Source organism: Strigops habroptila, chromosome 7 (assembly GCF_004027225.2).
Source record: "Strigops habroptila isolate Jane chromosome 7, bStrHab1.2.pri, whole genome shotgun sequence".
Lineage (NCBI taxonomy): Eukaryota > Metazoa > Chordata > Aves > Psittaciformes > Psittacidae > Strigops > Strigops habroptila.
In genome coordinates this window covers 17,741,341-17,758,769 of record NC_044283.2, presented here as the reverse complement: position 1 = coordinate 17,758,769, position 17,429 = coordinate 17,741,341, and the positions used below count along the sequence as shown (strand labels likewise).

General features: G+C 38.9%; 1 protein-coding gene across 7 annotated transcripts in view; it reads left to right on the top strand.

Moving 5' to 3' along the window:
- KCNIP4 (potassium voltage-gated channel interacting protein 4) overlaps positions 1–17,429 on the top strand; it is a 418,997-nt gene that overhangs the window by 398,824 nt on the left and 2,744 nt on the right. For all 7 annotated transcript variants that reach the window (XM_030492526.1, XM_030492532.2, XM_030492530.1 and 4 more), the window contains 4 exons: positions 1,626–1,696; positions 10,112–10,219; positions 11,294–11,398; positions 11,713–11,775. In XM_030492526.1, the coding sequence (XP_030348386.1) occupies positions 1,626–1,696; positions 10,112–10,219; positions 11,294–11,398; positions 11,713–11,775 (347 nt within the window). The remainder of the gene's footprint in view (positions 1–1,625; positions 1,697–10,111; positions 10,220–11,293; positions 11,399–11,712; positions 11,776–17,429) is intronic.

The following is a 17,429-nucleotide window of genomic DNA, read 5'->3' as shown; positions in this document are numbered from 1 at the left end:
TACAGAAAATTATTAAGAATATTTCACATGTTTTTAAGAAATGAATACCAAGAGAATGGGAAGCTATTTAAAATTTGGTTTAAAGTAATTATGCCACTATAATACGTATTTTCCCTGAGGATGGTTTTCATAGTATATTCTGTTGCAGAACAGAAGTCTCAGTAGATATAGAAAATACAACTATTAAAATCCTAAATATAAACTGAAGTCAACAAATTTTCATTTTTCTGTTAAAGTGGGAATTTATCTCCTAGGCCACGCTTAAGCAATTACACTTATAACTGGATACATGAATGAATGAATGTCTCAATAGCTCAATAGTGTTTTGGTTTTGGTGTTCAAATTTTTTTTTTTAATTCTCTGAAAGTGCATTAACAGACACAAGGTTTAAAAGTTTCAGAGTTTTTTCTTGTTGCAGTTATTTCACATCATATGAAATTAATATATTAAAGTAAGACCAGAAACTTTACTTACTAGTACCAGGTCTGAATCGGTAAAGTATGAAGTTTTCAAGTTTTGTAGATTTGGTTCCTTGGGGTCAAGGTGGCAATTCAGGTGAGTGACCCAAGACTATAACTCAATTTAATTCAAAACAATATTTTGAGCTGTGACAAATAAAAGTTTTCAGGATTAATATGAAAGTGAAATGGTTTAGTGCTAAAGTCAGAAAAAGGCATCTCAGAACTGATGAGGTTTTTCCATGATGTGAAAGGTTTTGTCCTACGAAGTGGACACAGATTTCATAACGCTCTTCACTTTACTAAAAGTTTGTGAGGTCATTGTTAATTAAACTAAAATTAATATAAATACATGAAATAGAAAGAAGAAAGTAATAACTATTAAAAATAAACAGTACCTCAGCCTATGTTAATTTGTATAGGTTTTAAATGAGGGAAAAGACACTGAGGAAAGCTGATAGCCCCAGCAGCTAATATTAACAAAGCAGTCTCTGGAGTTCTTCGCAATGTATCTCCTGCAGCAGGTTGTGCCTCTTGGAAGGCATTCAGTGGAAATGGAAAGCTAGATCTCTATGAAAACTTTAGAGGTTTGACAAATTTATATTCACGCTGTCTTGTGTTTCTAAAATGAGTCAATATGTACTGGTCAGTAGGTTTGAAAAGTGAAGTAAAACAGTGAAGAGATCACTTGGTTAAGGTCATCATCAGAATCTTATTGACCACTTTACTTAGTCACAGCCAGTTTTTCCAAGGTTTTTTAAGTACCTAGCCATCATAAGATGTTTGTGGGAATTAAGCGGCAAGCCTACTTTAAGAATCTGCTTCTCTGGAAAGGATTTTATCTCACCTGTGGGTAAGCATATGATGTGAGCGCAGCAGCAGCTTTCTGACAAGCTCACCTTCAACCTGGGTGACAGGCCTGTCTTCTGAGTAAAAACAATATGCCAGATGCACAGGTGGCAGTGTCTGCTTCCCTCATTTAAAGTGAGCAAATGAACACATTTTTCTTTTTTAACAGGTGAGATAGATCCCATCACAGTCATTTAACCGGTAAGGTAGCGTTGCAATTAAGACAGGTTGCTTCAGATTACAGTAATGTGACTTCTTTGCTATTTGTTCAGAGAAGATGTGCTTACTATGAATTATTTTTACTGTTTTAAATTGTAGATTCCACAACTTATGCACATTTTCTGTTTAATGCATTTGACACTGATCACAATGGATCCGTAAGTTTTGAGGTAAGTGATGCTGTTACTTCTTTCTCTGCAATTGAATATTTTGCAATGCTTTGTAATTAAGTCCAGTTTGGTGGCTTTAACTATATGTCTCACATTATTAAAAATTTAGCGTATATGACTCAGATTTTGAGTTTTTCCAATGTATTAACAAAAGTCATCTTTATTATTTTACAATTGTATATCCCCAAATGGTAACTCAAACTGTGCTGCTATGTAATATTTTTATAAATCTGTAACCCAATTTATAAACAAGTTACATAAAATAATCCTTAACTTCCTCCCTGCCTCTGCAAGGTGAGAAGGACTCTTAACTACAACTGATGTTATGGGGATGACTCAGCCAAAACAGGATTGCTCACATACTCTATTATTTTCCAGGAGAAGGTTCTACAAAAAAAGTCTTTAAAGCAAATGTATTTGAAAGCACAAGAGTTTGAAATTCATTCTTCCTCCATTGAACTGCCTAATACATTTTCAAAATTCTGCCTTTCCCTGCTAAGGCTGAGGTCATCAAGGCAATATGGTAAAAAGGCAACTCACTGCAATAGTTTAGATGAAAACAGGATGTACAAAATACTGTGAGGGAGCCATTATTTTGAGGTATAGAATTAAACAGTCTCTTGCTTCATTTGCAAAAGGGTATGTTTGCTTTGTCATGTTTTCCTTTGTTTTGTTTATAATGGACAGATTATATCCTTACAACTTGAGACTGGATTGTGATAAATACACCCACTTTAAATTTGTTCAAATGTCCTATACGTGTTTTTATGATTTACTTCAGTGAATGATGTTGTGAGGTCTGACAGAATTTTTTTTAAAGCATTTCCATTGCTTTATTATTGAGGTAATATAGGAGGAGATGCCTCGCCAAGCAGGTAGGTGCATTGCAATTGGAAATCTATACTTCAGCTGGGACTATAACCAGATCATTTTGTTGGGGATTATTTCAATTTATTTAGAATCATAGAATCATAGAATCATAGAATCGTAAGGGTTGGAAAGGACCTTAAGATCATCTAGTTCCAACCCCCCTGCCATGGGCAGGGACACCTTGCCCTAAACCACGTGGCTCAAGGCTCTGTCCAACCTGGCCTTGTACACCGCCAGGGATGGAGCATCCACAACCTCCCTGGGCAACCCATTCCAGTGCTTCACCACCCTCACTGTAAAGAACTTCTTCCTTATATCTAGTCTAAACTTGCCCTGTTTAAGTTTGAACCCATTACCCCTTGTCCTACCACTACAGTCCCTAAGGAAGAGTCCCTCCCCAGCATCCTTGTAGATCCCCTTCAGATACTGGAAGGCTGCTATGAGGTCACCACGCAGCCTTCTCTTCTCCAGGCTGAACAGCCACAACTCTCTCAGCCTGTCTTCATATGGGAGGTGCTCCAGCCCTCTTACCATCCTCGTGGCCCTCCTCTGGACTCGCTCCAACAGCTCCATGTCCTTTTTATGTTGAGGACACCAGAACTGTACACAGTACTCCAAGTGAGGTCTCACGAGAGCAGAGTAGAGGGGCAGGATCACCTCCTTCAACCTGCTGGTCGTGCTTCTTTTGATGCAGCCCAGGATACGGTTGGCTTTCTGGGCTGCAAGCGCACACTGCCGGCTCATGTTAAGCTTCTCGTCAACCAACACCCCCAAGTCCTTTTCTGCAGGGCTGCTCTGAATCTCTTCTCTGCCCAGCCTGTAGCAGTGCCTGGGATTGCCCCTACCCAGGTGTAGGACCTTACACTTGGCTTGGTTAAACTTCATAAGGTTGGCATTGGCCCACCTCACAAGCATGTCAAGGTCCCTCTGGATGGCATCCCTTCCCTCCAGCGTATCAACTGAACCGCACAGCTTGGTGTCGTCGGCAAACTTGCTGAGGGCGCACTCAATCCCACTGTCCATGTCGCCGACAAAGATGTTGAACAGGACCGGTCCCAACACCGATCCCTGAGAGACACCACTCGTTACAGGTTTCCAACTGGACATCAAGCCATTTACCACAACTCTGCGTGCGGCCATTGAGCCAGTTTTTTATCCACCGAGTGGTCCATCTATCAAATTGATGTCTCTCCAATTTAGAGACAAGAAAAACATGAACCCCATCTACCTTTTTCCCGGGCAGCTGGAATCAATGGGCTCCATGTGAAACTAGGAACAGGAATGGAGGTTTTATTCACATCTTTTCTACATAAGCTATTTCTACAAGGAATCCTTCTGGTTAAATCAGCAACAGCAGAGGCAATGAGAGAAAACATTTTCAGCATCAGTATTTGAGAAGTATTTCTGCTGTTAACATTAAGAATAATGAGAACAAAAGAAGCTTTTGTATCTTTCCTGAACAATTTGTTGACATTTGTATCTCAGACAGAAAGCCATAAGAAATGCAGTAAATATGAAGCCCTTTTTAAGGGATTTGAATATCTCAGAAGTGAGATATTGTACTCTATTTTGTACTGTGTACAAAAAAGGCTTTGGAATAAAATAACCAGGAAAATAAAAGAAGCAGTGGGGTTTTTGTCATTGACAAAACAGATTTCCAGCTTACTTTTGTTCAATATTGACTCAGACAGAGCGATCCAGGCTTTGCTATTTTTTGCACTAATTGTGAATCCAGCATAACTCTACTGCTGTCAAAATACTCTTGCTTCTGTGTCCTTGTACCATGTTGCAGCATTATACTTACAAACTCTATGACAGCTGTTCTAAAAGCATCCTCTTTATGTTAGAAATGCTTAGGTTTTTTTCTAATCATGTGAAAGTAGCTACAAAAAGTGAAAGTAGACGCTGGGAAATGTGAAAAATACAATCATCATTTTTTTCCCGCCCTTTTTATCATAGGTGCAACTGTGCCATATTCTTTGTATACCAGTCTGCACTCTAGTTTTCTAATTTCCATTAGAAAAAAAACCACAAACCCATACCAAAAAATCTCAAACAACCAACCAAACAGCAAAAAAGGTAGAGAAACAGAGAGTGATTTAAAAATTTGAGGAATAAATAATCATCCCAATTTACTTTCTGCATCAAAGTGTAGGAGTGAATACAATTTAGTATAATAACTGATGATGGAAAACACTCTTTGGCTCTCTTCTATGTAAAAAGGATATCAAAAACTGAAATGGTACTGAAAGAATGTAGGTAAGAATGACATTTTTGGTGTTGCACTCTCGTCTTTCTAATGAAGCAGTGGTAGCTGGAGTTGTGGCGAAGAAGAAAAGGAGAATTTGTTCTAGCTTTTTGCACTTTTTTCCTCAAATTTTCAGTCATCAACAATGAAGTGTTAGACTTTAGGACAACTTAAACACATACCTTCATTGGATGAGATTGCTTAGTGAGATTGCTATGTCCTTAGAGTTTTGTCATCCCTAAATCTCTATATGCTCTGATAAGAGTCAGGCCCTCCAACTGAAGCATTTTATGTAGCACAAAAAACAAACTCATGAAACTTCTTGCACCTATATCTCCATATCCCATAACTGAATAAATTTTGAGACTAATTTATTTCCAAAATTAGTTATGCCAACTAGTTTTGCTTTAACATGAGTGACAAACTTTCAGACAACCTAGTGACCCAGCTATTGAAGGGGTCTTTTGGCTTATTAGTGAACATTTTCAATCAGGCAGAGACAGATGTGACAGCAAAGTTTCCACTTGCTGCATGAATTTTATAACTGAACCAAAATTAAAATCTGGCCCTCAAGCCTATTTATAGAGTCAGGAAAATTGAGGCTAATTAACTTCAATACTCAAATGTAAAGCACATTACACCTACATGCAAATATCCAAATCAGTTCTTAGTTTGTTGTAGCTGCAGGTTAAGGCTATTCTGTATGGAATCTTGATGAGGAAGGTCACTCAGTAATCCCACTAATTGTCAGTGCCTGAAAGTGCAAAGCTGTGCCCAAATGCAATGGAGATGTTTGAAGATTTTTGACACTTTTAAACAAAATCAAACTTACATTTGTTTCTCCAAAAAGTGACTAATAATTCTTACCAAAGTTGCTGGTGATTTTCTGATTCCTTTATTCCTCAATTGTTACCTGAGAATTTTGCATTAATTAATAAATTAACAAACATGTTAACTCAATTCCATAGGAGAGTTCAGATCTCAAGATCAAACACAACTTTGGTATTTCACTACAGTGATAAACAGTCATTGTCTGCAAGACAGTAACATGACGGTAGCAGTTTAATGAATCATTAGTTATAGAATAGTTTGGGTTGGAAGGGACCTTAAAGATCATCTGGTTCCACTCCCCCTGCTAGAGGCAGGGACACCTTCCACTAGATCAGGTTGCTCAAAGCCCTGTCCAGCCTGGCTTTGAACACTGCCAGGGATGAGGCAGCCACAGCTTCTTGGGGCAACCTGTTCCAACCACCCTCACAGTAATGAATTTTTTCCTAATATCTAATCTAAATCTCCCCTCTGTCAGCTTGTTCCCCCTTGTTCTATCCCTTCATGCCCTTGTAAAAAATCCCTCTCCAGGTTTCTTGTCGACCCCCTTTAGGCACTGGAAGCTGCTCTAAGGTCTCCCCAGAGCCTTCTCTTCTCCAGTCTGAACAAGCCCAACTCTCTCAGCCTGTCTCCATAGGAGAGGTGCTCCAGCTCTCTGATCATCTTCTTGGCCCTCCTTTGGACTCAGTCCAACAGGTCCACATCCTTCTTTTGTTGTGGCCGCAGACCTGAACGCAGTACTTGAAGTGGGGTCTCACAAGAGTAGAGTAGAGGGGCAGGACTCTTCAACCTGCTGGTCATGATCCTTTTGATGCAGCCCAGTATACAGTTGGCTTTCTGGGCTGCAAGCGCACACTGCTGGCTCATGTTGAGCTTTTTGTCATCCAACATCCCCAAGTCCTCCTCCTCAGGGCTGCTCTGAATCCATTCTCTGCCCAGCCTATGTTTATGCTTGGGATTGCCCTGACCCAGGGGCAGGACCTTGCACTTGGCCTTGTTGAACTTCATGAGGTTCACAAGTGCAATTCTCTGTGTTCAATGCAAAAAGCCTTGTTCAGGTCCTGTAGGAAATGAGCTCATTTTTCTCAGGACAGTAGTGATCTCATAAGCATTTTAATACCAGCTGGTATAAATTAGTTGCAAAGAAATATATTTCCTCTTAACAGCAGCACCTACTCTTTGTTTTATGCACACCGGGGCTCTACCGCTTGTGTGACTGACATTCATTGCTTGATGCCTTTCCAAAATCCCAAGGTCTAAATCCAAAAATGGATTTAGGTGCCTGCCTACCTACTTCTTCTGGCATTGAACAAGATATAAAGAAACACAGGATCAGGTGAAAGAATTTTAAACTTTCCTATGAATATATGGACAGCATACTATTAAGCTTGTTAATTAATTTATTAATGAAATAGTTCTCCCCAAAGATTGGATAAAGCAATCAGAAAGTCATCAACAACCTTTCTAAGAGATAAGTAATCACTTCTGGAAAAACAACCCAAACAAATACAAGTTAATCCCAGATGACAACTAGAGGCTTTATACAGCTGTAGTGCAGAACTGAAATGTGAGCAGGCTATGATACTGAGCATACAGAGCCTCCAGGTGCTAACCTTTAGTGAGACATCCCCCTTTCTTGCAGAATCAAAGTTAAGCACAAGAGAGTTTGGCATTTAATGGAGGTCTTCACAGGTATTAGCATGCTCATCAGGAAGCTAGCAAGTTAGAAACAGGAAGCCTTGGAAAGGAGTGAAGGCAAGTACCAAAACACAGACTGTGTTTCTAACTTTGCTGTCACAGACTGAAGAGAGACCTGACCTAGAGTTGTGTCTCAGCCCATACCTTCTCCAGAGTTTTAGCAACTTTGGGACCCTAGATGCACATCTCCTCATTAGGTGCTGAGCTGACCAGGACTGTCCTTCTTGGTAGAGAGTGTTGGCATCTTTAGGTCATGTAAGTGTCCAAGAAGTACTGTGAATCTTATTTCAAAAATAAATAGGCTCTATAAGTAGAATTCTTCTCTCCAGAAATCAGTTGTCTAAACCAGGAAGGAAGGCACATCTGGGTACTCTGATACTGTAATTGGGACTTAGGTTCATGCTCCCTGCTAAATGGTATGCCTGATTCATGTGTCACTGAGTTGATGGTAACAAGCATATAGACAGACACTCTCTGAGCTTAGCTGCTACCCCCAACTCCATTGCTTTACTACAGCTTTCTGCACTGGATTACTAGCTTAACAGCTAGCATAGATATATTGCTCCTGACATACACATTGCCTTCCATCATGCAGAGCATTTTTCTCTTTGAGGATCTAGTCCAAAATACCCTGTGGATTTAGCCTATGTCCATTGAATCAGATTTTCTACTTCTATATGATTTTATTTCTGTATTCTTCAGTTGTATGAAAGTAAGTACATAGAAAAGATACCCCAGCTCTTATCATAAATCCTTTCTATTGTTCCTGAGATGGCTCCTGTACAACACTCAGATAAAGCCAATGCTCCTGAACTGAACTATATATGATTCTCAAACATTGTTGATGCAACGTTAAAGGAGATGACCCACTCTTGCAAAGTTTCGAGCACACACCTGGAAGGTTTTTGAGTTGTCTCGACTTTTATAAGGACATTCAGTGCCATGCAAAACAGCATAAAGTCAAGGGGGTTTATGCATGGTTTTTAAAACCTTGATAGAAGGGCAGCTTTGCAAATGGGCATATAAATGATGCCAGCAAGCCAGCTAACATATGGGTGGTGCATCACAGAAAGGAAAAAAGAGAAATACGAAGGAAAAGAAAAATATATATGGTTCAGGTAGAATAAGTGCAAAAATGTTGCTGGTACCAAATTAAAAATAGTGTCAGAGTTCTGAACTATAATACTCTAAGGAAATAAAGTTACTGGAGACCTTTGCTAAGGACTTCAGGAAAAGCTACATCAAGAATGTGAAACAGTGCAGAAAAGATTCGAAGACATAGTACTGAATTAAAAAGGTTAATTGCTAATGCTGTAATGTGATCAAATCTGTTCTGAATTTCTTGAACATTTTAATACATAATAGTACATTGTTAAAGAGCTGTTTGGAGATTTAACCCTGTGACCCTCAATTAGTCATTGAGATGTAGACAAGTTAAGTTGAGCAAAACTCTTTCAAGATTCATGTATCCATTTACCCCAGAGGGCACATATACCAAGGACAGGCTGAGCAAACCCAGAACATACCACTTGAATTGTTAAGAAGCCTGAAGCTGTCAAAGGAGCTGTCTGTGCCTACTAGACCACCAGAGGCCATGATATCTGTATATGCATCACTGTATTGGGTATACTTGACTGTGTAGAACATCAGACCTTTGTAATTGGTGTCTAACCTCAGTGCAGTCTTTTCCATTGGTACTGTTTTAAGGAAATGCATAAACTTTACTGGTGCCAATAACAAATTTTTCAGCTTTTATTGTCTCTGCTTATAATGTTACTCTAAGACATCTTGTATGTCTTCACCAATGACGTAGAAGTGCATATTTAAATATAAACTCTTTCCATATTCTGCTTCATATTCCCCCTATTATGGGGACAGTTTCACAGATTTATGGGTTTACAAGCTTATCAAATGGAAAAGGGGGAGGAGATGGTTAGGAAAAAAAAGCCATTGTTTAAAAAAAGTTAACATGCTAAGAAATACAGAAGACAGGTGATGGCACATCCCAGTTGATACTTTCTCCAATCTGGAAGATGCTCACTAAATGTAAATGAGGTTTGTGCTGTCAAAAGAGTATTAATTATGAAACAAAAATCTATAACCTATATATAATGTCAAAAGTCTTCTGATTTATTTCTGTGGAATAGCTCTACAACAATAGAGCTTTGGTGGGTCACAAAAGCATTAAGGTCATACACATCATAAATATTACTCCCTATAATACCTGCAATAAAAGGTTTAAGTATTGAGGTGTACTGTAGCATACATGAAATTTCAGATGTTGACTGAAACAGATTGATCTAAGAGGTCTGGGACCACATATTCCACTTCCAACAAGGTATAGATTTAACAAGAATTTTATGTTCCTTAGTAAGTAGTTCTCCCAAAATTGGTCTCCTGTGCGTATTCTAACTTTCACTTGAGCTATTTTATGGGCCATTAAACCATGGGAATTGCTTTCCCCTGGTATTAAGTTCAACAGGAACTGCTTATGTGAGGCATTTCAGAGGATAAATCCACTAACAGAAAATTGGCTTATTTTATAGAAAATTACTCAATTTACTTATTAATTATGAGTGTGGCAAACAGTGCTTAGGTTGTTAATTATTTAAAAAACCAGCAATCCTTAAGACTTACTGTGAAGCAAAAAAAAAAAAGAAACAACCCCTTTCCAGATGCCTGTGCTTTTAACACATGTATTATTATGGATTTCTGAGTGTTTGTGAAAAACTGCTCAACCCCAAAATGACCAAGACCTCTTGTCTATTTAGGATTTTGTTATGGGTCTCTCAATTTTACTTCGAGGGACAGTACAGGAGAAACTGAAGTGGGCTTTCAATTTGTATGATATAAATAAGGATGGATATATAACTAAAGAGGTAAGGCCTACTTTTTACACTAATCACAGAAAATAGAGGTTGTATATGTAAGTCTAGCTTTCAAAGAAGAATGGCTTCACTGTCAAATTAGACATGTTAACAAATAAACATATTACAAAACTAGAGGGACTAAAAATAAAGAAATTTTCTAATTTTGAAAGCATATATAAAAGTTGAAAAGGGAAATCTTCACAGAAAATGTAAAAGGTCATGGTTCTTCGGGTACAAAAAGGTTTAGCTTCAACTTATGCCTATGTACTTGCACATACAGTCACTAAAATAGTCTGGTAGGCTATTTGGCAGAAAGTACGTGGGCCATAATTGTTACTCATTTTATGAATATACTAAAAAATTTTATTTGAAACAAAATTTATGTCAAAAGATTTCTACATCTTTTATTCTGGAAGGATTCAAACACATACTTAAATTACAGTGGGACCAAATGAGTGCTTTCATAAAAATAGAACTTTTTTTGAAGTGTGTCTTTATGTAAATACTACACTTGGTTATCATTTTACACATTTAGAAAAATCACTTCATGATTATTACAAAAAGGTGATCTATAGAATAATTTCTCAGCATACTGGCAGAAGACTTGTTTTTATATTTATTCTTCTAGTTTTCACAAGCCATTCTATTAACAAAATTCAAAGCTTTTGATATAAAAGGAAGACTCCACTTATGTGCAGGTGTATGCATGGGTGTTTCTGTTTTCTCTATGGAAAACTCAGTTGTAAGAAGCTGATGTGCTTTGACCATTCACTTGGTGTTACAGAACTTCTTCTCCTGTTTAGTTTTGTTCACAAGACCTCAGGAGATTCTTCCCACAATCCATTTAGAATCAAAATCGTACATCGGCATGTATTTAAGAAGTGTGTCTATGAAAACTGAACAAACATGCTAGAATTGCTGGCAACATAGTAGTTCCTTCTTGAAGCTGTTCAGATATGAAATAACAGGCATGATCTCAAAATTTTATTCTAAAATGTAAATCCTAAAATCATTTTTGTGTTCTGCATTAAAGAGTGTCTATGATGCACCTTACATTACACAGGCATACTGTTTTTTCTTCAGGAAATGCTTGATATCATGAAAGCAATATATGATATGATGGGAAAATGCACCTATCCTGTTCTCAAGGAGGATGCACCTAGACAACACGTGGAAACGTTTTTCCAGGTGGGTTGTGTAACATAGAGCCAAAAAACGGCTCTGTTTGTTAGCAGGTATGTTACATTGTATATCCTACCAATTTTGTAATCCTTATTCTTCTCTGGGGTTCTGCCCCATGTTTCACAGACCTACACATCACACCTTGCTTTTTCAACAATAAGCTCCTTAAGCTTATTCTACAATGTCACTTACTACATCTTTACAGCATTTTGGCCTGGTTGTTCCTTAGGCTGACATATAGCTAAAATTGATAATAAAAAGGACTTGTTTTACACAGGATTTCAGGAGGATAAACATACATTCTTATTCTTTCTCAACAGAAAATGGACAAAAACAAAGATGGAGTAGTTACCATAGATGAATTCATCGAGAGCTGCCAGAAAGTAAGTACCCAGTGATAAGTACTGAACTTTTATCTGTTAGCTAATGCTATCAGATGTATCATAGTACTACACAGATTTCTGGAGTGACATTGACGGTAATCCTAATAACCAGAGGCAGTATTTTCCCAAGGTAGAGTATGTATGTACACCATTACAGAAAAATACTGAACAATCTAAATAAATTTGTGTCCTGAATCTCTAGAAGAAATGTTATATACAAGCTGTCATTGTTTACAGGAAAACTGTCCACATCCTTGCTCTCTTTAACAGTGCTTTGTTCGTACTTGATAGCAGAAGGTTTCTTCGCATTCAGATAAATATTTATTTCTATCTTCTGCCCATGCTGGGGAACATATCCCTCTTACAACTGGCATACAGGCACAGCAATAATAATATTAATATTGCTTGAAAATTTATCAGCTATAGGAGTTTTCTCCAACAGTGAATCATGACCTGCTGGAGGCCTTAGAAAGGGAGAGTACAAGGAGCTTACAAAGTGTTGAATGGCAGGAGTTAACAGCAGGCAAATTTTCTCAAGGCAAGGGAGTGAGAAGTGATTGTGATTATCTGTTGCAAGTGTTTACACTACCCAGGTGGCTGTTAATTTCCTTCAGCTGCTGAAAGCAGCTCCTGGCCTCGAGAGCCAGGAATAAGAATAAACTTCTGCAGCAGGAATTGCAGCCTGTTTTCACTCCTCTGCCCTTCAGAAACCAGCTTGCTCTCAGACCAAGAGAAGATACAAGGAAAGATAAGTTGTATTTTCAGAAATGGAAGGAACTACTGTTAATTTGTCAGTTAAAAAATGCAAGAAACAGGATATAGTACAGAATAGTGATGATGACTCTTTGGTGTGATAAGAGGTTGTTAAGTACTGCAAAGTGTCATGTTAGATCCAGTGATAAGATAATCATACATTATAAAAATTGATGTAGCAAATAAACCCAACACTACTTGTAGCAGTGATAAATATAAGGAATCATTACAGTGTCCTACTGATCCCTTTTCCAGGCTGACTAATATGAAGCTGACACAGACCAGCAATATGGCCTCTGTGTGTTGCTTACCTCCTCCTATACTGAGAGTAGTAGACAAGAGACAGGAGAGAATAAGACTAGCAAGATAAATGAAGTTAATGATAAGATTTTTAACAATTTGTAATAGGAAAGGTGAAAAGGAAATAGAAAAGCTCTAGAATTGGTCTATTTTTATACTCTGGAGTTATTTCTTGGGGTTGCTCTCATGAGCACAGCTGGCTAGTAAGTGATTCTGTTTGATTTTAGTCCATTGATTTTGGGGGATGAAAAAAAAGCAACAGCTGTTCTGTGGCTGTCCTTTATACCCTTAGCAATTGGTACTGGGTAATGTCTGTCAGCAGTGCTCTACTGCACTGGCTCTAGCTTGTCAGTCTTGTTCAATATGAATGAAAGGCACTTGCTCTGCTAAAGCCGAGTGATCATTAGAAATGGAGAAGAGATTCATTTCCAAGCTGAGAGTCTGCAAAGTTCTGGAAGTTAAATGACAGATTAATCTGGACATGACAGCAGTTATGGTGATGGGCTGAGTGATTCATTTATGAAGGAAATTAGTACCTTCAGTAAGGAATTGCCTGATCTCCTTTTCCAGTGTGGTTCAACAGCTTCTTATGTCTGTTAGATTTCTTTTTTACCTCTTCTGAGTATTCAGCATATATGTAAGAGAGATGTTCTCTAAACTGCTACATGGCAGAGACACCGTTCTCATCGTGCCACTTACTTTTAACTTCAAAGGTGGCAATGCTTTTTGATACCAAAGTATCTCGCTGCCTAAATTTTTGTGTCTCTACTTACCAAGACCTGTTCTTCTATAAAAACATCTGAGCTGCAAAGTGTGTAATTCATGCTTGTATCAAGATCTGTTTTCAGAAATGAGATTTGGGATTAGGATTCAAGCTAAATCATTCAAGAAACTTGATTCAAGTGTTAATGTGGCTTTAGCATTTTCAGGATTACATTTTTCACAAAGGACAGTAGTGGCTGCTTCTTTGTAAAACACAGCTGTAGGAAAACCTCTTTTTAATATCCTAATAGTTGCAAGACCAATCTAAAAAGGTAAGATTCAGGTTCCTGTCTTGCCTCAGCATGCAGTGTGTCACACCACTCGAGGAGCAAGGTGTCTCATCTTTCATAAGCATTTAATAATACCAAAAGCAAAATTAAATGATCCTGTGATCCTTCCTGTAGTAAATCTGCCTATGTTTTAGACCTACCATGCAATATTTTTATGTTTTCCATATGTTCTGATGCTATGGAAAATAGTGGTTATTGTTACTGCCCTTCATTCAGCATCTTTTCCGAGCTGTACTAATTTGTTCAAGTTTTCCTCCTAGGGAAACCAGTCCACACTTTTAATCACACTTGGCCCTCTCTCTCTACACCACTGCTAGTTCTATTACCTTTTGCTTACCAAAATTAGGATGTTCAGGACAGTGGCACAGCACACCTGCTGCTCTTTAGGCTTTGACAGCTATGGTGGCTTCCTCACCTACAAACCCTCCTTTGGCATTAAGGTTGATGTTAGAGAATGTCTGCTCCAAACCCTCCCTACCAGTTTGCCTATCAAATGACTGTACCTCAGACCTTGGAATGGGAATGCCTACTGATGACTATGGCACACAGAGCTGCATCTGGTGCATGTGAAAATATGCTAAAGGTGTACAGAGGATATGCATGCCAGTTCTAGCTCAGGCTGTGAGACTAGAGACAATAGTGCCAGCAGACAAGCACTACAAAAAATCCTCAGCCAGACTCTAAAGCCCAGATCCCATCAGTCTGAAACTCAAAATGGACTAGAAGCCTGTTCTGCCAGGGAAAAGCTGCAGGAGCCTTTTCTTTGAATGGTATCTCAGGCAAGAGCTGACAGCCTCTGAGAACTGTCATTCCTCTATTTTGAGTTGGAAGCCAAATCAGTGGGTCTTAGAAGTACATCCCTTTTGCTGGTGTTTTGTGATAACTATGGAAAACGTGGTGTGCTTACTTTAAGAGTGAGAAGGAACATGGCAGAGCATATCTGAATACAGAGACTTCACTTCAGGTTCCTGGGATAGGTTCTTGAGATTTTTTTGTAACATCAAGAGTCTCTGGTGTCTTCTTAACCACTCATACACACATGTGCCTTTTTAATAAAGTACTTAGTACTTTGTGCTAAGTACTGGTTTGGCACAACTGTCAGTGCAGTAGCACTGTATGGCCTGAAGTATACAGCAAGTTCAAGACTCTTAATTCATGGTCCCAATACAAAGAATGGCCTGTCCACTCACAGAATGTTAACAGTTACATAGGGATTTACAAATCATTCAGGTTTTGAGCATGGTTGTCTCTGGTCACTGGGACCACTCTTTGCCCACGATTAAGTGAGGACAGCAAAGGTGCTTCCTCTAATCCTCCCTCTGTCTGGACAGGGAATGTGTGTGACCTGATTTCCCTGCCCTCCCTACCCCATATACCCATATGCTTGAATGCCAGTCTGCCATCCAGACTCCATGAGTCTCTCTGCTTCCACAGGAGAAATGGACTATGCTGCCCTAGGTATGCTGGACGAGCCCCCAAAAGCAGGTGCTCTATGTCCTGCTTTGTATAAGGTACCAAACAGCAGAGATAGGTCTTAGGAAACAGTAGTTGGCTGACTTGAGCATGAGGTGCTATTCAGTTCCCCACCTTCCTCCTTTCACTGCTTGGTGCTGGTGGAAAATGGTCTGACCCAGGCATTGATTCATATCTACAGCAGCACTACTACAGAGGCAAAGGACTAACGCATGCATGGTGCATAGGTGAATGTCAGGTTGAATGACTTAAAGGTCTTTCTGATAATGATAAAGAGGCTCCTGTGATAGATATTTTCTGCAGGAGTATCCTATTCTATACACAATGCTAATGGTCTGGGGTAGCCTTAAAACAACAAAGGAGCCATCTGAAACTTCACTAAGAAAAACTTCAAAGTTGGCTTGAAGTTATGTCCGACCTAGGAAAGCTCATTAATCCATGTTTTGTGTTTCATATGGACTTTCATATGCACTAACACCTCCTAATATCTTGAGTTAGGAATCATTAAATAAATCCATGATGAAAATTTGTTTAGGACAATGTACTAAAAAAAGGGGACAAATGAGAACGATATACTTGCCAAAGGATTCTGATGCAAGCATCTGCTTTTCTTCTTCTTTTTTGAAGATAGAATAAAAAGCTATTAAAAGTCACCGTGTTCCAAATATTATGACAAGCCTGTTGTCCTGGGTTCAGCTATAGCAGTCATTTTTCTCCTTCTTAGTAGCTGGTGCAGTGCTGTGGTTTTTAACTTTCAGCCTGGGAACAACGCTGATAACACCGATGTTTTTAGTTGTTGCTAAGTAATGTTTATTCCGACCAAGGACTTTCTCAGTCTTGTGCTTTGCCAGGGAGGAGGGGAAGCCGGGAGGAAACAGAGACAGGACACCTGACCCAAACTGGCCAAAGGGGTATTCCATACCACAACACGTCATGCCCAGTATATAAACTGGAGGGAGTTACCCGGAAGGCCCAGATCACTGCTCGGGTCGGGCTGGGTATTGGTCGGCGGGTGGTGAGCAGTTGTATCCCCTCCCCTTGTTATTTCCCTTATCGTTATTATCATTGGTGGTAGCAGTAGTGGTTTTGTATTATACCTTAGTTACGGGACTGCTCTTATCTCAACCCGTGGGAGTTACATTCTTTTGATTCTCCTCCCCATCCCTCCGGGAGCAGGGGTAGGAAGAAGGGGGGCAGTGAGCAAGCGGCTGCGTGGTTCCGAGTTACTGGCTGGGCTCAGACCATGACACCTGTATTTTCTTGTGAAGACTCTTCTCATTTGAGTGAAGAAGGGGCACTGGAAGTCTATCCATATAGAAACAGCAAACTTCTTCAATATGGAGCTGATTTTAGAAAACTACTAGCTTTGTTATGGCTCTTAGCTGAAAGAGGGTAGATTTAGATTAGATATTAGGAAGAAGTTCTTCACTGTGAGGGTGGTGAGGCACTGGCACAGGTTGCCCAGTGAAGTTGTGGCTGTCCCATCCCTGGAAGTATTGAGGGCCAGGTTGGACAGGGCTTTGAGCTGTCCCTGACTGTGGCAGGGGGGTTAGAACTAGGTGATCTTTCTTTAAGGTCTCTTCCAACCCAAAGCATTCTATAATATGATTCTATGATTAATGATGATATATATAAAATTGTTAGGAAGTGTCAAAACACTTTCTCTATTAGAGTGTGGTCTTGCTTGGCATATTTGCTGAGCTTAGTTGCCAATGTTACTTGCCAAAAAACATTTGTAAATAATTAAATGATAAATTATTCCAGTTAAACCAAACTTTAACATTACAGTAATCAGCTATCTTCAATAGTGTATTGATGTTTCAAAACAGTATAGTGGGAAAAAAGTTAGTTTATTTTAATTTCCAGCAACATAATATAGTAAAGTTCCTGTGCAAGGTTTTTAGGCATTAATCTATTTTTTTTTTTTTTTTGAAATTGCGTATCTCTGCTTTCATAAGTTAGTTCATCAGCACAAAATAGTGCACAGATCACTTCTTACAGCAACATCACATGAGATGACATACAGAATCAAAGATGAAAAACCCCAGTGTATATATTTCATAACAGAAATTAAGA